General features: G+C 41.2%; 1 protein-coding gene across 3 annotated transcripts in view; it reads right to left on the bottom strand.

The window, feature by feature from the left end:
- ppp6r3 (protein phosphatase 6, regulatory subunit 3) overlaps positions 1-22837 on the bottom strand; it is a 115224-nt gene that overhangs the window by 79206 nt on the left and 13181 nt on the right. For all 3 annotated transcript variants that reach the window (XM_067993999.1, XM_067994000.1, XM_067994001.1), the window contains exons 3-6: positions 17359-17591; positions 5782-5968; positions 1457-1594; positions 787-852 (exon numbers count right to left, since the gene is read on the bottom strand). In XM_067993999.1, coding sequence (XP_067850100.1) covers positions 787-852; positions 1457-1594; positions 5782-5968; positions 17359-17585 — 618 coding nt within the window. In that variant the 5' untranslated portion in view covers positions 17586-17591. The remainder of the gene's footprint in view (positions 1-786; positions 853-1456; positions 1595-5781; positions 5969-17358; positions 17592-22837) is intronic.

Below are 22837 nucleotides of genomic sequence, written 5' to 3'. Positions count from 1 at the left end.
ATAAAGTTTTCATACCACATCAAATTGTTGGTTATGCAATTAAAATTCAATTCCGGAGATCCTGCAACATGCTGTTCACTCTGCAATTCTGCTATCAGCTGTGCCATCAGGGTTACCAGAGTATCATCAAGTGGATGCCAGGTACTTCCCAACAGAGAAGAGAGAAAAACAGCTGCAAAGTCAATCAAGGACACCACTGGCAGCCTCCTGGAAGGCAGATCAAAATGCCATTTGGGAACAAGCTTGGAATTAGGTTTCCCACCTTCCCTCCTGACCACTGTAATGCCCTTCAATTTAAAAAAAATTGTTCCCTGGGAGAAAGGTTTGGGGGGGGGGGGGGGGGGGTGGGGGGGGGGGGGGGGTCCGGGGAAAGAGAGAATGAGGGAAAACTGCCATAAATTTGGGCAGGTCTTTTATAATGTGAACAGAGTACTAACTGCAGGTCCTGGTAAAAAGCAAGTTAACCAGAGGGCTTCCGCGGTGAGCAAGTTATAAGCTGAAATGCCTCATTCCATACATCACAATTAGTGGAAGATAATGGATAGTTTCCACCAGGACTGAAGCAGAGCTTTAGTTAAACTTTCGTTCATCTGAAAGATGGAACTCTCCTCAATCTGAAGTATTAAGTTCCAGAGGTACAATAAAAGCCTACATGACCCACTTGTCTGGTACAACCTACCACCTTTAAGGAAAAGGCATAATGTGGGACTGTATTTCAGTACACACAATTGATTTGTGATCAAAAAGAGTCTTCAGCAGCAATACCACATGTTTACATCTACTCACATCTTCATCCTGAGATGGGTGTACCATTTCGATTAGTTGCTGAATAATTTTTTCCTCATTCAACCACTGCAAAAATATAAAAATCACCAGTAAAAATAAAAGATAATTGTAAAATTTATGCTGAAGTTAATGCTGAATCAGAAACTTCCTTTACCTTTGTCCATAATTTAACCTTCATAACAATACTTGGTTATTATATTATGCTTACTGCACATAGTATATGTTTAAAAATATATTTCTATCAATTTATACTGTATATCACGTCCATATTTGTTTCTACTATTCCAGTACACCAGTTTCAATTTGCATTACTTATTGATATGGTGTTCAAACTTTTGTTCCTGTACGCAGCCTCTGTTTCTCCACTACTGGATTACTCCTATCCCCTTCACTATCTGACCGCCCCCTGCCGCGCCCCCCCCCCCCCCCCCCCACCACCAACTCTGAAAATCCCTCTGACTCACCACCTCTGCTTTCAAAAGCCTCCTTAGAGCCCTTCTTTGACTGTGCTTGCATACCCTCCCCAACCTCTTTTTCCCCCCTTTCGATCTCCTCCATCTTTCTGTAAAGTGCTATAGAAATACCAATTATTTAAGCCAAAACAACCAGTTAACACACAGCTCTGTTCTACCTGCGCTATTCAGCACATATCCAAAATTTCTCAACTTACGTTTAAAACATCCTGCCTCAGTTGTGGTGGTTCAATGCAGGTCAATAACCTGAGCAGCAAATCCATGAGCGCTGAGGTCCCTATGTGTTTCAGCATTAAGCTTACGAATGCATCTCTCTTTCGTAAAAATGCGATAATCTGCAAAATAAGAAAAAGATCATACTGAAACAGTGTGCAACATAACCCAGCTCAGGTACCTGCAAGCAGAAATCATATAATCTTTTCCTGTTTCCCCCACCCACCCATCTTGGATTCAATCAGCAAGATCTCTATTTCCAGCTTCATAAGTGATCAGAAACATTTTTTTATACAAGTTTTGAGTACCGTTTCCTACGCCAGTACTGCAGAGTTAAAGAAACCTTTGAAGAAAAACACTTCAGATGAGTTTTACAATATAGTCTACATCTCAGTATTTGTATTTTTAATAGTGTATTTAATGTAGAAAACTGTTCAAAGGGACGTCATGGAGGCGTAATCAGAAAAAAAATGGGACCAAGACAAAGGAGGAGATATTAGGAGGGATTGGTCAAAGAGGTGGGTTTTTAAGGAGGGCCTAAAAAGAGAACAGGAAGGTGGAGCAGCAGAAGAGTTTATGGAGGAAATTCCAGAATATCGGAACAGGAGTGGGCCATTCAGCCCCTTGAGGCTCGACCATTCCACCATTCAATTAGATCATGGCTGATCTGTGCCTGAATATCGTTTACCCGCTCCATACGTCTTGATGCCCTTACCTAACAAAAACTATCTATCTCAGTCTTGATGGCTGAAAGCACAGCAGCCAATGATGGGACGTAGGGAAGGAGATGCACAATAGGCTAGAATCAGAGGAAAAGACTGTACAGGGGAAGGGGGACTGGAGGTGATTTTTTAAAAAAAATTGTACATGGGATGTGGGCATCACTGGCAAGGCCAGCATTTATTGTCCATCGCTAATTGCCCATGAGGTGGTGGTGAGCTGCCTTCTTGAACCGCTGCAGTCCGTGTGGTGAAGGTTCTCCCACAGTGCTGTTAGGTAGGGAGCTCAAGGATTTTGACCATAGGCAGGGGAAAAGGCATGGAGATTTAAACATGAGGATGAGAATTTTACATTACAGGCATTGGGTGGACAAGGAGCCAATGAAGGTCAGCAAAGACAGAGTTGATAGGTGAGTGGGACTTGGGGCATGGTAACATACAGTCAAAAGTTTTGGTTGAGCCAAGCTGAAGGTTACAGAAGGTAGAGGATGGGAGACCTGCTAAGAGAGCATTGGAATAGTTAAGTTCGGCAATAACAAAAGCGTGGATGAGTGTATCAGCAGCAGATGGGTTGAGGCAAGGACAGAGGCAGGTGATGTCATGGAGGTGAAAGTAGGTGGTCTTTGAAACGGAGAGGATATGGGGTTAGAAACTTAGCGCAGGGTCAAATAGAACGCTGAGAAAGCGAACATTCTGGATCAGCCCGAGACAATGGCCATGGATGGAATAGGTGGTTAGTGTATGGAGTTTGTGGCTGGGGCCAAATACGATGGCGTCAGTCTTCTCAATTTTTAACTGGAGTAAATTGCAGCTCATCCACGACTGGATGTCAAACGATCAGAACTACCACAAAGAGGCAGTGGAGGGGCCAAGAGACGTGGTGGAAAGGTAGAACTGAGTGTAGTCAGCGAGCACATGAAAGCTGACCCCATGTCTAAAGATGATGTCGCCAAAGGGCAGCATGTAGACGAGGAAGGATGCAAAGATAGATCCATGGTAGACTCAAGAGGCAACTGAGGGGGTGGGAAGAAAGGCAATGGAAAATGGAAGAAAGATGGTGTGGTTGACTGTGTTAAAGGTGCAGAGAGGTCGAGGAAGATAAGGAAGAATAATGCACCACAGTCACAGAGGATGACATTTGTGACCTTGGTTAGGGCCATGGAACGGATGGAAATTTAAGTGGAAAGATTCAAACATGGAGTTACAGGGAAAGAAGGGCACGGATTTGGGAGGCAACAACACATTCAAGAATTTGAAGGGGAAGAGGACGGAGATAAGGTTAACGGGATTGAGGGTTTGTTTTTTTTCGGGTGGGGGGGGTGGGGGGGGCAGTACTTGAGAAGAAAAACCATTTATAATGTCAGCTAGCAGGGGGACGAGGAAGGGAAGTTGGACAGTCAGTTATTTAGGAATGGGGTTAAGTGAGCAGGAGCTGGGCGAAGGCATGAGTGGAGGTAGGAGAAAAACTAGATAAGAGACACAAGATCAGGGCTAGTGCAGGGGGTGGGCTAACAAGAGGTATGGCTTGGTGGGCAACGGAAAAGGGAAAGCAGCAGAGACAGCTGAATGGATGGTTTCAATCTTAGTAACAAAAGAAGTTCACGTTGTTGGAGGTAAGGGTGGAGGGGGCAGAGATATGGAAATGGTTGCTAGAGAAGAAAAGAAACTGGGGGTTATTGTCTCTCCAGACTGATTCTGGAGTAGTATGCAGTTTTGGCAGAGGAGAACAAAGCCCAATAGGGCTTGATGTGGTCCAGCCAGATTTGGTGATAGATGACTAAACCAGATGTAAACCAGAAACGCTCAAGTCTGCACTCTTGGACTTGAGGGAGCAAAGAAGGAGGCCATACTGGGGGGGATCAATCAGGACTAGAGAGAGAATAAAGCTTACATTACACACTTTGGATGTAAGTGAAGCAACTAAAAACCAAAGCAAGTTTAAAAGCAAGATATTTAATGCAGTAGTCAGGACAACTGTAGAAACCTGATGTCATTCTAAATAAAAATTAATTGTACAAGAAGAAACTTGCTGCATTCTATCTCAGCCGTTTCTATTTTGAATATATGAGACACACATCAAAAGATTAATGGGCCTGTAGGGGAAATCAACTTGACAAATACAAATTTTGTCCAATAATTGTGAAAGTGCTTCTCAAGTCAAAGAATGAGACAGTCATTACCAAAGGTTGATAATCTTCAGCCCATTCACATATGCTTAGAGTTATGTCACAGTGCTGTTTAAAGATAGGAATGGGTTTAAGGCTTTCCTTAAAGGAGGACAGAAAAGACATCTGGACTTACTCAACTACATACTAAAATATTCCAAAAAAGTTTACAAAAGATATAATTTACACCAATTCCCTTCCAAACAGGAAGCCCAGAAATTTGCATGAGACCACCTGAACACTGAACCAAAGGAGCCTGTATTGTGAAGTCAGTGCTGGGTCAAGTATCCAAGTGTTCAATGCAATAACTACGTCGTATGAGAAAAATATAACTGCCAATTTATGAAAACCTTTATTATTAAAGTTCTATTCCGTTCTTCATTCCTGCAACCGTGTACAATGTTTTCTTGTGATGACAACTCTGAGACATGGGCTTTTTGCGCTTGTTGATAAAATTTGAACAGTAGACCCATTTCTGAAGTTTCCTTGTAGGTGGGGGTCGATCAAGTAAAACCAAACCAGTCTTCAATAATCACTTTTTAGCACTTAAATCTCCACTTAATCTTTGAGGAAAATGCACAATATTTGGGCGCCATAATCTGAGTCCACATTCACAATGACTAAATGTGCATTCCGCTCACTTACATCAACTGGACAGGGTAAAATTATACAAGTACCCATTTAGAACGGTGAGTCTCAAATGAAACTACTTCAGTCGAGGTCAGAAGTACAGTATTAGTAGATGCCCTTCTTACCAAGGTCCTAGTCATAGCTACTTCAGAAGAACTCCATGATAATACCAGTGGTCTTGACCTGGAAAACTTCCCCCAGTGCCTAGCAGTACTAAAGTTTTAAGGAAATAGAGCAAAGCCCAAGGACTACAGGAAAGCACAAGCGTTTACCCCAATCATCTCAAATTATATGAACCCTGCCTTGATAGGTGCTCTCAAAATTAATCATTCCTGCAACTAAGTTCACCTATGTTACATGAATCAGGTATCTGAACTGCTTATGCTTCTTTTAGTACTTCGACAGTAGATTTGTAAGACCATTTTCTGACTAACAGAATATTTCATGCAGAAACAAAACAATCACTTTCAAACACATTAACTCATTGCCAACGAGCTTTGCTGATAGAAATAAGTTCCACGCATTAGACAGCTGTGTTTTGTTGGAAGATTAGGACGTTTTTTACACCAGCTTTCATAAAAACCAATTATACCATGTTAACAATGGGTCAGACTGTAGTTAACTACTAACTAGATGGAACATTAACTTTGAATATCAAATTCTAAGCAAGTGCATTTGTATCAGGTAAATTTACAGTGATTTCCATTCTATGTTTTATATAAATGAAACTTGGAAATATCTAACAGCTCTTAAAAAAAATACATAAATCATGCAATCTAAACCTTGTCCACCTACCTGGTCAGGTTTCCTGCTGATAAGAATGCTTAGCACCTTACTAAAGAAACTGGCAAGCAAAGGGTTAAGAGGCGGCTCATTTTGCAGAAAGCTGTAAAGTCGAGTCAACAAAGGTTCATCTTCTGCCAGTCGGTCATTTAGCTGTGCTACATCTGAAGTAAGTAGTTCACAAGATATGTTGGGGTACCTAGAATAAAAAGAATTAAGATATTACATGCTAAGTTCAATTAAGTAACTCCCAGTTAATATTTTACAATAACCTCTGCAATTAATTTTATAATAGTACATTATCATTCTAACAGCCCAACCTACTCATATTTTAAAACATTAACTTGCCTGCTAAGATATCTTGCTGTACAACAGACATTTGCCATTTTAGGTCTCCCTCCACAAAGAACTGCTCAGCTCCTGTTTGCTACAGGGCTCTCAGCAGATAACTCTGAAATGTCAGCTTGACTCAGTGGTAGCACTCTCGCCTCTGTGCCAGAAGGCTGTGGGTTTAAGCCTCACTCCAGGATTTAACACATAATTTAGGCTGATTAATAGTACAAAGGAACTGATATATTGTTAGAGGTGCCATCTTTTAGATGAGACATTAACGAACTCTGCTCATTTAATTGGACACAGAAGATCCCATGATACTATTTAAAGAGGAGCAAGGGGGTTATCCAATGGTTCTAGCCAACATTTATCCTTCACCAAATACCACCAAAATAGATCAACTAGTCATTTACCTTGTTTACTGTTTGTGAAATCGTGCCGTGCATAATTTGACTACATTTGCCTACATAATAATAGTGACTATACTTCAAAAATAATTCATTAGCTTTGAAGCACTTTGAGACATCTTGAAAGACGCTATATCAATGGAAGTTCTTTCTTTCCACATAATGGATTCTGATCAGGATGGTAAGAAAATTCAATGCAGCCAAGCAACTTTGTGAGCTATGTGAATATTTTCAAACTAGATACTGAAGGTTGAGGATTTGGGGGGAGGGGGGGGGGGGAGGAGAGCAAGAAGAGAATAGGAGTCAGAATTCTAAACTGAAATTTTTCTCTTCCCCTCCCAGGAGTCTTACTACCAATATCTCTTGAAAATCTAAGCAGCTTCTCTGGTGGCTCAACAAGCTTAAACAGTGAGAAGCTGAACCATACAGAACAGGAAAATTCCAGGTTTGACCCAGTCAGTGGTGAGTGACTGAATTTCATCCTAAGTGGTAGTAAGTAGATATAACTATTAGCCTCACCACCCCTGGGTTTTTTTTTTCCCCAGTGGTGGTGGTGGGGTATGGAAAGAGAAGGGAAAAAAACAGCTGGGTTCATGTTCCTAATTACCAAACAACTCCTATGGAAAATCCACATGTGGACATCAGGTGAGAACAGAATCAGACTTAGCTTTGATACCCTCCCCTCCTCCAGCCAGAGTGGAATAGACTACAAACGCTCAATCCTTACGCATGAGTTAAGGTAATTTGGACAATGTGCTGGAGGGAACCCACTGCCCATAGAACTGTATCCCAGCAGGTAGTCAATGTCTTCAGAAGGGATTCCTCACCAGCTGCTTGAACTCCTTCTACATCAACTCCATCTTGTCAAAAAGGCTGCCACTCTCATTGCATCCCACACAAGATCTCAACTTGGACCCCACAAAGTCTCATGGCTTCAGATCAAACAAGGCCAAGGAAACCACTTTCTGGTTACTTACAATTTCTCCCTCAGCTGTCAAATCAGTATTCCCGCATGTTGGCCACCACTTAGAGGAAGAACAGAGGAAGCAAGGGCACAGAATAAGTTTTGGGTGAGGGAATATCAAGTTCCAAGAATGGCTCAGTGGTACCACCACTGTCCATGTTAAGGGTCTTCGCAACGAGAACACCCTCTAATGTGTAATTTGGCACTTCCGTTTAAGTGGCTAGACTAAGGACAGATCTAGCAGCCCAAAAATTGATATTCATGAGGTATTGTGTACCATAAGCAGCAGAATTGTATACCACAATCTGTAACCTCATGGTTAGACACATGCCTCAGTCCTCCATCACATCAAGCCAAAAAAACAACCGATTCAATATAAAGTATAGAAGGGTGTATGAGGAGCAGGACCAGATATACCTAAAAATGAGGCCCCAAACTAGTGAAGCTACAATATAGGGCTAACTGCATGTCAACACCAAAAGCTGCAGGTTATAAATAGAGTTAGTCCCACAATCAATGGTTCAGAGCAAAGTTCTGTAGCCCAACCACAACCAGTCAAGAATAGTGGTGGATAATCAGGCAACTAATGGGAGAAAGAGGATATATGTGAACAACCCTCCCCAACCTCAAATTTGGAAGAGCCCAGCAGGCAAGTGCAAGAGACAAGGTTGAAGAGTTTGCAAACATCTTCAGCCAAAAAAACAAAAGTACGATCCAAACTCACCCTCCTCCCAAGGTCACCATCATAGATGCCAGTGTCTAACCAGTTCATTTCACTCCACCTGACAATAAGCAGCTGGGTGCACAGGACACAATGAAGCTATGGCCCTGACAACATCCAGATGTAGCGCTGAAGACATGTACCAAACCAAGCCGACGCACTAGCAAAACTATTCCAGTGCAGCTGGAATACTGGCATCCTACCTGACTATGTGGAAAATTGCTCTGTTATATTGCATCCATTAAAAACAGCACAAATTTAACCCGGCTATCAACGGCCTCTTTATGATCCTCCCAATTATCAGCAAAGTGATGGCAACAATGCCATCAAGCTACCCCGCTCACCAATAACGTGCTTGTTGACACTCAGTTCGAGTTCCACAGAACCACTTTGATCCACATATGAAAGAAAGAGCGAGCTGAATGCCAGAGGAGAGACAACAGTAGCTGCCCTCCACATCAAGGCAACCTTTAATCGAGCAAGGCACCAAGGAAAAACTGAGGTCGGGGGTCAAGGGGAATGCCTACCAATGGCTAAAGTCATACCTGACACAAAGAAAGATGGTTGTGGCTGTTGAGAGGCCAATCATCACAACTCAAAGACATCGTTGGGAGAGTTCCTCAGGAAGTGTCCTCAGCCAAACCACCTTCAGCTGTTTCAGCCATTCACCTTAAGGTTCGGAGTGGGGTCATTGACTGACAGTTCTAGAATTCAGCTCCATTCACAACATCACCGATAATGAAGCAACCCGCACTAGTCTACAGCAGAACCTGGATAACATTTGGGCTTCAGCTGACAAGTGAAAATATTTGTGCTTGTGTCACACAAGTGCCAGGTAATGACAATGATCGACATCTTGGAGGGAGGGGGGGGGAGGGAGGGGGGGGGGGGGGGGGGAGGGAGGGGGGGGGGGGGGGGGGGGGGGGGAGAGTGACCTCTGGCTAGAAGCTTAACTGGACAACCATATCAATAATGGGGCTACAAGAGCAGGGCAGAGACTGGTACTCTGCGACAAGTAGCTCACATACTGACCCTTCAAACTCTCCCATCATCTGCAAGGCTCAAGTCAAGAGTGTGATGGAATATTCATGACTTGCCTGGACGTCTGTAGCCACAAGAACAAACACCACTCAAAGCATGACATCATCCAGGAGAGAGCAATCTAACACTGGACTCAATATCCATCCCTTTCACCAACTCACACTGTAGCTGCATTATGTACCATCTGCAGAACACACTGCAGGAATTCACTAAGCTTACTCACTGGTGAAAAGACTGCGAAGGTTTGACACTTACAACTTTAGATTCTTAAATTTTTCCTTATTAGTTTATCTCAAATCCAAAAAAAAAATTGAATTCTTAAAACCTGTAGTTTCTATTAAAATGGAAATAACCCGATTCTAAAGAGAAAATCTGGGTCATAAATCAACTATTTATAAAAAAAATTCCAAGTGGTCCAAAAACAAAAAGTTTTTTTAAAAAACTGTTCATTTTCAAACTGATCTTTTCAAAATTCAAAAGTACAGCTTAGTCTACATTATTCTATTGAATTTGATGGCTTCAGTTGTATGCAAACGATAAACAAAATCTTGATGTACTCCCATGACATTTCTGATATTAGTCGGATATGTTTTTTTAAGGACAGAAGCATTATTTCACATAAAACAATGGGCCATAATTTGCTGTCAAAATAACATTAAGGCTAATGGCGCTCGCCATTATTTATGCACAAATGCTACAGCAACTTCAAGAGTTGCTGCCCGAGATGCGCCGCTCCATCATTAGCTTCACAAAAATGGCATCTCGCTGTCTGCCTCACCATTGAAATGCACTGAATGGCATAAATTTGAAGTATTTGCGCGGTAGATACAATCTAAACTTGCCACAGAAAGTTAAGTCTTGTCCACTTCAGTCTAAGTACCCTTTTAACAATGTGATAATAGTTAATTACTGCCAGTCAACCTCTCTGGCATTGAAAATTAACTATTAAGTGTGGAGTCTCATTCCTTCAGGTTTTAATTGTTGTTGGAGATTTTTTTTTAAAATGTCAAATTTTAAATTAATTTTTTTTAACTTTTCCTGTCTTTTTTCTCTCTCTCTCAATCCAATCTTTCTTTCCCACTCTATTTCTCTTTCTGTACCTGATTTGACATTGAATTCACACCCAGTAATTCACCCTCCTTCTCAGACCTTGCACTGTTTATTTCACAATCCTTCAATCTCATTGAGGAGTTACACCGTTGCTTGCCCTGTTTACTCAGGTCCCAGGTGCCCTGTTTCCCTCGCTGTGATGTCATCACCTCACACTTTCAGCAACTTTCCACTCAAATATTTTAAAAACCTAAAGTGCAAAAGCAAGTCTAACAAACGGCAGACACCATTAGATGCCCTGCCACGTTATGGCCCATAACATTGTTCTGTTGCTAAGATGTAGCTTTGTGTAACAATGTGTCATTTAAGTCCACAAAGTCTAATAATTGTCTCTTTCTGAGGTCACTTAAGAATGTTACATTGATCATGTAGAAATATCGAGGTCAGTTGCAGGACTAAAGAAATCAGCAGACAACAATTAAAACTTTGATAAAAATTTGTCTGCATGACACGTCTCAAAACTTACATTTAGATATATGCTCGTCATTTTTGTAGCGGTCTGAAATGAGGATTTCAGATGAACGTTGTAGAAGACTACCAAATGGAATAATGTAATCTTTCATACTCTTGAGGTTTGCAAGGTTTTTCAAGATGGTCACTTAGTTATGTCTAATATTGGATTCTTAACTCCTGGCTTTAGATCAAATGGATATCAGTAGCTTTTTTCCAACCGTACTCATCAAAATCAAATTGTTACAACCATTTGTATCATATTCCTCCTCAGCTATTTCAATGTACCATGATCTGGTTTAACACACAGTACATTGTAAATCTTCTACATTCAGAATTTATGATCACCCAGTTATATTACCACTGTTGCGTTGAAGTGCTATGATCTTTCCTGCAGTACATTTCAGCCGATCTGGTATAGCAGTAGTAAGAACATAAGAAATAGGAGTAGGCCATTCGACCCCTCAAGCCTGCTCTGCTATTCAAGATCATGGCTGATCTTCGACCTCAACTCCACTTACCTGCCCGATCCCCATATCCCTTGATTCCCTTAGAGTCCAAAAATCTACATCGATCTCTGTCTTGAATATACTCAACAACTCAGCATCCACAGCTCTCTGGGTTAAAGAATTCCAAAGATTCACAACCCTCTGAGTGAAGAAATTTCTCATCTCAGTCCTAAATGGCTGACCCCTTATCCTGATTTGTTGGACTATAACCTGGTGTTGTAAGATTCCTTACATTTGTCCACCCCAGTCCATCACCGGCATCTCCACATCATGGCCCTTATCCTGAGACTACGCCCCCGAGTTCTAGCCAGGGGAAACAACCTTGCAACAGCTCCTCGTCAAGCCCCCTCAGAATCTTATGTTTCAATAAGATCACCTCTCGTTGTTCTAATCTCCAGAGAGTATAGGCCCATTCTACTCAACCTCTCCTCATAGGACAACGCGCTCATCCCAGGAATCAATTTAGTGAACCTTCGTTGCAACCCCTCTAAGGCAAATATGTCCTTCCTTGGATAAGGAGACCAAAACTGTACACAGTACTCCAGATGTGGTCTCACCAAAGCCCTGCACAATTGTAGTAATTCCTTACTCTTGTACTCCAACCCCCTTGCAATAAAGGCCTTACTAATAGTTTGTTGTACCTGCATGTTAACTTTGTGTTTTATGTACAAAGACACCCAAATTCCTCTGGACACCAACATTTAATAGTTTCTCACCATTTAAAAAATATTCTGTTTTTCTATTCTTCCTATCAAAATGAATAACCTCACATTTCCCCACCTGCTACCATCTTGCTCACTCACTTAACCTGTCCATATCCCTTTGCAGACTCTGTGTCCTCCTCACAGCTTACTTTTCCACCTAGCTTTGTATCGTCAGCAAACTTGGATACATTACACTCAGTCCCTTCATCTAAGTCATTAAAATAGATTGTGAATAACTGAGGCCCAAGCACCGATCTTTGTGGTACCCCACTAGTTACAGCCTGCCAACCTGAAAGTGACCCGTTTATCTCTACTCTCTGTTTTCTGTCCGTTAACCAATCTTCTATCCATACTAATATATTACCCCCAACCCCATGAGCCCTTACCGTGTGTAAGAACCTTTAATGTGGCACCTTATCTGGGCTTCACTGAAATTAGCCCTCCTCCAGCTGAGTATTTCCATGTTTGATTTTTCCTTCTTTTCCATAACTACTCTAAACCTAATGATAGTGATCACAGTTTCCCAAATGCTCTCCCATTGAAACACGCTCCACTTCATTCCCCAGAACTAGATCCAGCACTGCTTCTCTCCTCGGGCTGGAAACACAGTGATCAAGAAAGTTCTCTTGTAAACATTTCAGGAATTCCTCCCCCTCTTTGCCCTTTACACTGTTATTTTCCCAGTCTATATTAGGATAATTGAAGCCCCCATTATCATTACTCTAAAGTTCTTGCATCTTTCTGCAATTCGCCTGAAAATTTGCTCCTCGATCTCCTTCACACTATTTGATGGCTTATAGGATACACCCAGCAGCACAATTGCACCTCTATTGTTCCTTAATTCTATCGAAATAGATTCTGTCTTTGAACCCTCGAGTCCCTTTCCAGTGCTGTAACAGTATCTGTCATCAATATTGCCACCCCCCTCCTTTTTTCCTTCCCAACTTTCCTGAATACATTGTAGCCAGGAATATTAAGTGCCCATTTCGCCCCTTGTTTGAGTCAGATCTCCATTATTGCTACTATATCATAATCCCACTTGGCTACTTGTGCCTGAAGCTCACCAACCTTATTTACCATGCTCCATGCATTTACGCACATACACTCTAAGCCCATCTTAGTCTGCCTCACATTTCCCCTCTTATTTCTGAACTACTCTTTATTCTAATGCTGTTTGTCTCCCCCAGTCCTCTGCGCACCTTGTATCTCCTCTCTAATGCGTCATGACTGCAAAGTTAATTCTTTCAGGACTCTCAAATAATTCAAGCACCATGAACATAATAAAAAGTATTAAGAGTGCTCCCTATATAATGAATACTAACATGGAGGATCACAATTCTAGTCAGAAACCACTTCCCCCTGCCAAATTAGTTTAAACCCTTCCCCACAATACTAGTTAACCTCCCTATGAGAACATTGTTCCCAACCCTGTTGAGGTATAACCCGCCCATCTTATACAGATCCCTCCTGCCCAGAATTGGTCCCCATGCCACAGGAATCTGAAGCCCTCCCTCCTCCACTATTTCTCCAGCCACGCATTAACCTGTCTTACCTTACTGCTCCGATACTTACTAGCACATGGCACTGGGAGCAATCCAGAGATTACTACCTTTGAGGTCCTGCTATTTAACTTCCTCCTTAGCTCCTGAAACTCTGTCTGCAGGACCACAACCTTTTTCTTTCTTATGTCCTTGGTTCCAACATGGACCACAACTTCTGGCTGTTCCCCTTCCCCCAGCAAAATGTTCTGCATCTGTTCAGTGATGTGCTTTACCCTAGCACTAGGGAGGCAACACACTATACGAGACTTACATTGGCAGTTGCAGAAACGCCTGGCTATGCCAATGACTATCGAAGTGTAATAACCATTACCTAGGGCAATTAAACTGAACTAAACTTTTGCAGTAATGCTTAACTGCAATCACCATTAAGTACAAGTTCAAATGATTTTTCTGGTTATGTCACAAGTATTTAGCTCAAATGATAGCCTAATGAATAATGGAACATGAAGCCAAACAGGCCAGAAGGCTGCCCAGGTTTAATGCCTCATTTGTGCTAAGTTAGTTGATCTTAGTTACTACAATTAAACTCAGTACTCCCTCATGAGCTGGAAAGGGGGAAAATTCACCATGGTTCTCACTCCTGATCGTTTTCCAGCAGCCACTAGAAGAAAGTACATGTATGGCTATTAAACAAGGACAGGATTGGACTCAACTGTGATAACCACCATGGTGAAACAGCCTGTCAAAATCACTGACTCAGTGCACATGTGAAAAATGATCACGTTGTTGAGGCAGACAGAGGACAACCAGAAGGTATTTGGTGGGGTAGGGGGATGAAAAAAGTTAAATAAGAGTATTTCCAGCATTGGTGTTGCTTCACCGCTTGAGCTATGAACAAATTCACAACCGTTACAGGACTAATGTACTAGATTGTTATCTAATTTGTGCAAAATAGTCGGGGCATGTAATAAGGGAACAGCTATAATTATGGGGGATTTTAACTATCATATAAACTGGACAAATCAAATTGGGCAGGGCAGCCTTGAGGAAGAGTTTATTGAGTGTATTAGGGATGGATTTCTTGAGCAGTATGTAACTGATCCTACAAGGGGGCAGGCAACCTTGGACCTGGTCCTGTGTAATGAGCCAGGATTAATTAATAATGTCCTAGTTAAGGATCCCCTTGGAATGAGTGACCATAACATGGTTACATTCCATATCCAATTAGAGGGCGAGAAGGTTGGTTCTCAAACAAGCGTACTGAGCTTGAATAAAGGAGACTATGATGGTATGAGAGCAGAATTGATTGAAGTGGACTGGGAAAATAGATTAAAGGGTAAGACGGTACATGAGCAGTGGTGTTCATTCAAGGAGTTATTTTACAACTTTCAAAAAAAATATATTCCACTGAGGAAAAAAGGGTGTAAAAGAAATGACAGCCATCCATGGCTAAGTAAAGAAATTAAGGATAGTATCCGACTAAAAACAAGGACATATAAGGTAGCCAAACTTAGTGGGAGGATAGAGGATTGGGAAGTCCTCAAAAGACAGCAAAAAAAACTAAAGGATTGATTAAGAAAGGGAAGATAGATTATGAAAATAAATTAGCAAAAAATATAAAAACAGATAGCAAGAGTTTCTACAGTTATATCAAAAGAAAAAGGGTGGCTAAGGCAAACGTAGGTCCCTTAGAGGATGAGACCAGGAAATTAATGGTGGGAAACATGGAGATGGCAAAAATGCTGAACAAATATTTTGTTTCAGTCTTTACGGTAGAGGACACTAAGAATATCCCAACACTGGACAAACAGGGGGCTCTGGGGGGGGGGGGGGGGGGCGGAGGAGCTAAATACGATAAAATCACTAAGGAATCGGTACTCAGTAAATTAATGGGACTCAAGGCGGATAAATCCCCTGGACCTGATGGCTTACATCCTAGGGTCTTGAGGGAAGTGGCAGTAGGGATTGTGGATGCTTTGGTAATAATTCTCTGGACTCGGCAAAGGTCCCGGCAGATTGGAAAACTGCTAATGTAACACCCTTATTTAAAAAGGGTAGTAGGCAGAAGGCTGGAAATTATAGACCAGTTAGCCTAACATCTGTGGTGGGTAAAATTTTGGAGTCTATTATTAAGGAGACAGTAGCGGAACATTTGGATAAACAAAATTTAATAGGACAAAGTCAGCATAGCTTGAAGAAGGGGAAGTCATGTCTGACAAATTTGCTTGAGTTCTTTGAGGACATAACGTACAGGGTGGATAAAGGGGAACCAGTGGACGTAGTGTATTTAGACTTCCAGAAGGCATTCGACAAGGTGCCACATAAAAGATTATTGCTCAAGATAAAGAATCACTGGATTGGGGGTAATATTCTGGCATGGGTGGAGGATTGGTTATCTAACAGGAAGCAGAGAGTTGGGATAAATGGTTCATTCTCGGACTGGCAACCAGTAGCCAGTGGTGTTCCGCAGGGGTTGGTGCTGGGTCCCCAACTCTTTACAATCTATATTAACGATTTGGAGGAGGGGACCGAGTGTAACATATCAAAGTTTGCAGATGATACAAAGATGGGAGGGAAAGTAGAGAGTGAGGAGGACATAAAAAACCTACAAGGGGATATAGACAGGCTGGGTGAGTGGGCAGAGATTTGGCAGATGCAATACAATATTGGAAAATGTGAGGATATGCACTTTGGCAGGAAAAATCAGAGAGCAAGTTATCTTAATGGCGAGAAACTGGAAAGTACTGCAGTACAAAGGGATCTGGGGGTCCTAGTGCAAGAAAATCAAAAAGTTAGTATGCAGGTGCAGCAGGTGATCAAGAAGGCCAATGGAATGTTGGCTTTTATTGCTAGGGGGATAGAATATAAAAACAGGGAGGTATTGCTGCAGTTATATAAGGTATTGGTGAGACCGCACCTGGAATACTGCATACAGTTTTGGTGTCCATACTTAAGAAAAGACATACTTGCTCTCGAGGCAGTACAAAGAAGGTTCACTCGGTTAATCCTGGGGATGAGGGGGCGGACATATGAGGAGAGGTTGAGTAGATTGGGACTCTACTCATTGGAGTTCAGAAGAATGAGAAGCGATCTTTTTGAAACATATAAGATTGTGAAGGGGCTTGATCGGGTGGATGCGGTAAGGATGTTCCCAAGGATGGGTGAAACTAGAACTAGGGGGCATAATCTTAGAATAAGGGGCTGCTCTTTCAAAACTGAGATGAGGGGAAACTTCTTCACTCAGAGGGTAGTGGGTCTGTGGAATTTGCTGCCTCAGGAAGCTACATCATTAAATAAATTTAAAACAGAAATAGACAGTTTCCTAGAAGTAAAGGGAATTAGGGGTTACGGGGAGCGGGCAGTAAATTGGACATGAATTTAAATTTAAGGTTAGGATCAGATCAGCCATGATCTTATTGAATGGCGGAGCAGGCTCGAGGGGCCAATTGGCCTACTCCTGCTCCTATTTCTTATGTTATGTTTTTAAAAGTCGATGAGCAAGGATATATGTAAATAGCTGAAAAACACAAAAGTCAGGACTTAAGGAACAGTCCCTAAAGTTACCAGACTCATCATCTTTAATATACTTTACAAAACTAATAACATCATCTGGCAATACATCAGTGCATCATGAATTTTCCTTTCTGAAGCAAATATTTAATGGGGTAAAAATTTGACATTTCCCATCCTCAGCAAGTGAGAATTAAATGACAATAGATATTGGTAGGCTCCATATTAATGCCATTTAGCAAGCTTCACTTTTCAAAAATAAAATCTACCTTAATATACTTCGCTCAGATATGGCAAAATTCATTTAAAAGACATTCTTTACAATAACACTTTCTTACTTGTATCTCATCTTCTCATCCATATCATCTGGTGGTTCCTGGGTGATGTATGTGACTAGATCTTCCATACTCTGTGATCTGATCAGAAAGTCCAACAGTTTACGGTTCTGAGCTTTACATTCCTGCAAAACATCTTCCTCATCCATTAGTTCAGTAAGGGTCACATCTTCTTTCTCCAGGAGCGTGTCTATATGGGATGATGTGTGAAGATCAAACTTCCAAAACATGGTGCACTGATTTAGAAGATAATAAAAGGAGAAAGTCACTGAGTGCAGCTGTAGTTCAACAAAAAAAAAACACTATTCTGATCACTTCAGAAAACAGGGTGTACTTCTCTTGGTAGCTCAGTGGGTAAATGAATCATGTAAGACAAAGTCATATAGTCTAGGAAAGATCCAAGTTCAATCTCTAGTCTGTGCTGAGTAAACTCATCTTAGCCAGGAAAACAGGACAGGCACCACATTTGAGGTTCAAAGTTGTTTAGGGGCGAGTAAGATGAAAAACAGCCAGGATCTCACTTCCAAATAATATCCAGGCATTCCTAAAGAAAAGAAAGAACTTGCACCATTCACCACCTCATGACATCCGAAAGCACTGTACAGCCAATGAAGTACTTTTGAAGTGTAGTCACAGTTGCAATGTTGGGAAATACAGCAGCCAATATCTGAACAGAAGGGGCTGACTTGGTTGGTTTCTTAAGGACTCTTGAATTATTAGCAAACTACTAAGTGGAACAAAAAAGCTTAGACTGAAAGACTGATGACCATAACTTAGCAATAAAGTACTCAGCACATCATTTTCTTGTATGAATCTAATGGACAGTGACGATTATGAAATTATAAGATCAGTCGTTCTTACTGCTTATGACTTAACCCATGAACTATATAGGTTAAGAATTTTAAAAACTGCAAAAAGCATACAGCAAGTTAGTCATAGAACTAGAAGATAGTTGGAAATTGTGACTAGAAGGGAAGAATATAACTAATAAGAGTTTGTATCAACTGATTACAAAGGATTGATTTCTCGGAGCTGTTTCAAATGACATATAGTTACGATTGCTTGACCAGGAGCAAAAGCCCCTGAGGTAGTAAGCGAATGAGCAGATCACTATTATCTCAAAAATGCTGCATCCCAGCAGCCAAACATGTGGTCAGATTCCTCCCACAAGTAAACTGGGAGGCAACCCACTTAGCCAGGAGTTTAATATACAAGAACTAGGTGGTATGCCACAGAATAGGACCTTCTGGGTAACAGGGGTCCTCCAAAGTGGAGCACACATTGTGGTCTGGGCAAGGGCTAAGTTCCCCTTGGGAAGACCAAACCCAATCATAAGGCATGAGACTAGTAGGGAATAATTTCACATTGCTCCTTTGCTGCCTCAAGTTTGCAGTGCTGCACCTCCGCTTGTTTCAGCTCTAATTCTTTAAGTCTGTAAGTCCTTGTAGGCATTTTAACTATTGCTGTCTACTTTTCCATTTGCTTTAAATTTAGCTGGTTAGCTGCGAGTGATTTCATCTAACGTATTCTGTTACGTTATGGGAGTAGTTTACTCAAGATATTTTTTGGGCTCAGCATCTCTGACTCCCATAAATGAGCTTTCAGTCTATAGGTTCGAGAATACTTTCACAGATATCTAGGTAAATTAGTGCCCAGGGAACAGAGAGTCATCACTTTATTTTGGCTTACTAGTTTTATTACGTGCCCTCACGTGTTCTTCCTTGATTTTGTACGGTAGTAGCATGATATTGCACTAGGCTAAGACTCATGCTTTAATGGCTAAACAAATTTATTAAACCTTAAAAAGAATGTGACTAGTACTATTAATTACAGTAATTAAACTTAACTATCTCCAATAAGTAAATAACAAATAGTTATGACCAATTGTTTATCTCAGTTCATGTTTGTGGGGCCTTTCTGTGCACAAACTGGCTAACATCTTTGCTTACTTTCAATGTCAGTGAATATGCTTTCAATGCCAGTGATCAATAAGCTAGATCATGTTTTGTTTGAGTGAAGCTAGCTTTTAACCACTTATGTATTGTGACAGAAGAGCCAATATCATGCCAAGTGCTTCATCTTTGTCACACAAATCTTAATGCCTAGGACAAGGGGCCTAGTCTAATCGAGAATACAGGATCGATACATCTCAGCCATTTTTGTATAGGTCTCGTTATACTGATGACACTATTTTCAATTAGTAAGGAGTTGGCCAAATAATTAAGCATAATTCAACAGTAATTCTTTCTGCTAGATAACTGGTGTAGGTTTCCACTTAGGTCTCAATACTAAGAGGGATTCAACATTAAGTGTCATTTTAAATGTCAGTTATAAAATATCAACTTCTCATTTACCCATTTCTGTATTTTTAAAATAGTGAGTGCTGATTAACATGTACTAACTTGAAACAGGAAACTGAAACAACATTGCTAGAGATAGTAATTAACCAAAGGGTACCTCAACATTAACTGCTTAGGTTAATTCAACTCCTGTCCAAGTGACCCTTTCAATCAAGACACTAAGCCAAATGCCAACAGTACTATTTAAACAAATACTGAAGAAATGAGACAGTAGTGGCTAAGTTAATTATTTAAAACTATTAGATTTTTCAAAACGGCTCCTGATTTTGAGGCTCCCTTTAAGTGGAATGAAAAGGTGAAGTCTACAATAACCAACTTGCAGTGGAGTAAACGTAGAACTATGCACTCAATGTTGAAACATTAGCTAACAAATGAAGGTGTTAATCTTAATTCTTGGTAGCCATTTGTGCTTTTTAAAAACAAAGTGACCCTAATGGCAAAAGCCTAATAAAAAATTAGATTTAGCCTGATTTTAAAGCTGAAGCACCCAGAACACAATTAAAAAATATGCAAGAACAACCGCATCAATTTTTTTTTAAAAAGCAAAAATTGGGGTTCACTTTCCCCTTCGGGGGGGGGGGGGGGGAGAAAGAGAGATGTTCAAGGTTAGGGTGCAACCTGTATACACAATATGGTACAATTAAGGCCAATGGGCAAAGAACTCAAACCATGTAACCTGACTCTTGATAGAGGACTAAAACAGACTAATTTACCAGCGACAACCATTTAATTAAATATTAAAAAAAGCTCCAAGCCATACCAAGTGAGAAAGAGACAATTAGTAGGATAAAGGAGAACTTTGTATATAGAGAATTAAATTCAAAGAATGAAGATTTCCCAATTCATTCGACCCGAACAAACAAAATAATAGTGTACTTCGTAGAATGACAAATGAAAATATCTTCCTTTGATAGCCTAGCAGCTGGAACCATAAACTTTTGGGGGAAGGAGGTGAACCCAGCTGGCTGCTTTTGCAAAGGTTTATTAATCTTTAAAGAGACTGCACTATCACGATTCTCATCCTGGAAGGGCCTCAAAGTGTTTCAAAACCGATGGAGGATTTCAATACCCTACTCATTGGCTTGGAGGAGATATCAAAATGGTTATCATAGTAGGTACAGCACAGGAGGCAGCCATTCGGCCCATCGTGCCTGTGCCAGCTCTTTGAAGAGCTATCCAATTAGTCCCATTCCCCTGCTCTTTCCCCATAGCCCTGTAATTTTTTTCCCTTCAAGAATTTATCCAATTCCCTTTTGATAGTTACTTATGAATCTGCTTCCACCACCCTTGCAGGCAATGCATTCCAGATCGTTAAAACTCGCTGCATAAAAAAAATGTTTCCTCATGTCACCTCTGGCTCTTTTGCCAATCACCTTAAATCTGTGTCCTCTGGTTACCGACCCTTCTACCACTGGAAACAGTTTCTCCTTATTTACTCTATCTAAACTGTTCATGATTTTCAACACCTCTATCAAATCTCCCCATAACCGCCTCTGTTCTGAGGAGAATAACCCCAGCTTCTCCAGTCTCTCCACATAACTGAAGTCCCTTATCCCTGGTATCATTCTAGTAAATCTCTTCTAAACCTTCTCTAGGGTCTCGACATCCTTCCTAAAGCGTGGTGCCCAGAAATGAACACAACACTCCAGCTGAGGCCTAACTAGTGTTTTATAAAGGTTTAGCTTAACTCTATGCCTCTATTAATAAAGCCCAGCATCCCATATGCTTTAACAGCCTTCTCAACCTTCAAAGATTTGTGTACGTGCACCCCCCAGGTCTCTCTGTTCATGCATCCCCTTTAAAATTGTACTATTTCGTTTATATTGCCTTTCCTCATTCTTCCTACCAAAATGTGTCACTTTACTGCATTAAATTTAATTTGCCATGTGTCTGCCCACTTCACCAGTTTGCCTATATCCCCATGAAGTCTGTTACTATCCTCCACATTGTTTACTACATTTCCGAGTTTTGTGTCATCTGCAGACTTTGACATTATACCCTCTATGCCCAAGTCCAGGTCATTAATATATATCAAAAAGGGCAGTGGTCCTAATACTGACCCCTGGAGAACACCACTGTATGGTTCCCTCCAGTCTGCAAAACAACCGTTCACCACTAGCTGGATTATCTCGATCACCTATAATGGATTAAAACCCCTGTCCCTGCAAATGCATCGTGCACAGACTACAGAAGAAACCTGATAACACAAGGATCTCATGCAGATCTGCTGTGTGCTTGGGAGCTTTCCTCAATATATTTACATCTTCAAGCGCTCACCAAATATAGACTTTAGGAAATTAAGAAGCAAACTTGAACAAAGTGTCAATGTATAATTCTCCTAATGTTCCTTAGTCACAAATACCTTAAACTTACAATTATATAGCACCTTTAACATAGTAAAACATCCCAAGGCACTTCACTGGAGCGTTATCAAACAAAATTTCACACCGAGTCACATAAGGAGGTATTAGGACAGATGACCAAAAGCTTGGTCAAAGAGGTAGGTTTTACAGAGTGTCTTAAAGGAGGAGAGGTAGAGGGGTTTAGGGAGGGAATTCGAGAGCTTAGGGCCTAGGCAGCTGAAGGCACAGCCGCCAATGGTGAAGCGATTAAAATCAGGGATGCGCATCCCTGATTTGGAGGAGATCTCGAAGGTTTGTAGGGCTGGAATAGTTACCGAAATAGGGAGGGGCTAGGCCATGGAGGGATTTGAAAACAAGGATGAGAATTTTAAAATTGAGGCGTTGGCAGACCAGGAGCAAGCACAGGCGTTAGAAACAATTAATATTGACCACTGGGGCTTTAATTGGCTACGTTTAGGTGTCAGCATTGTCTTAGTGGTAGTATTGTAGCCTCAGAGTCTGAAGGTGGTGGGTTTACATACCACTCCAGAGATTTGAACACATAATCCAGGCTGACACTTCAGTGCAGTATTAAGTGACTGCTGCATTTCTGGAGATGCCATCTTTCGAATGAGATGTTAAACTGAAGCCCCTTTTGCCCTCTAAAGCAGACGTAAAAGATCCCATGGCACTATTCGAAGAACAGGGGAGTTCTCCCTGGTGTTCTGGCCAATATTTATCCCTTAACCAATATCATTAGCAGATTTTCTGATCATTTAT

The sequence above is a fragment of the Heptranchias perlo genome, chromosome 12 (assembly GCF_035084215.1).
Source record: "Heptranchias perlo isolate sHepPer1 chromosome 12, sHepPer1.hap1, whole genome shotgun sequence".
NCBI classification, from domain to species: Eukaryota; Metazoa; Chordata; class Chondrichthyes; order Hexanchiformes; family Hexanchidae; genus Heptranchias; species Heptranchias perlo.
This window is presented reverse-complemented; position numbering and strand designations above follow the sequence as displayed.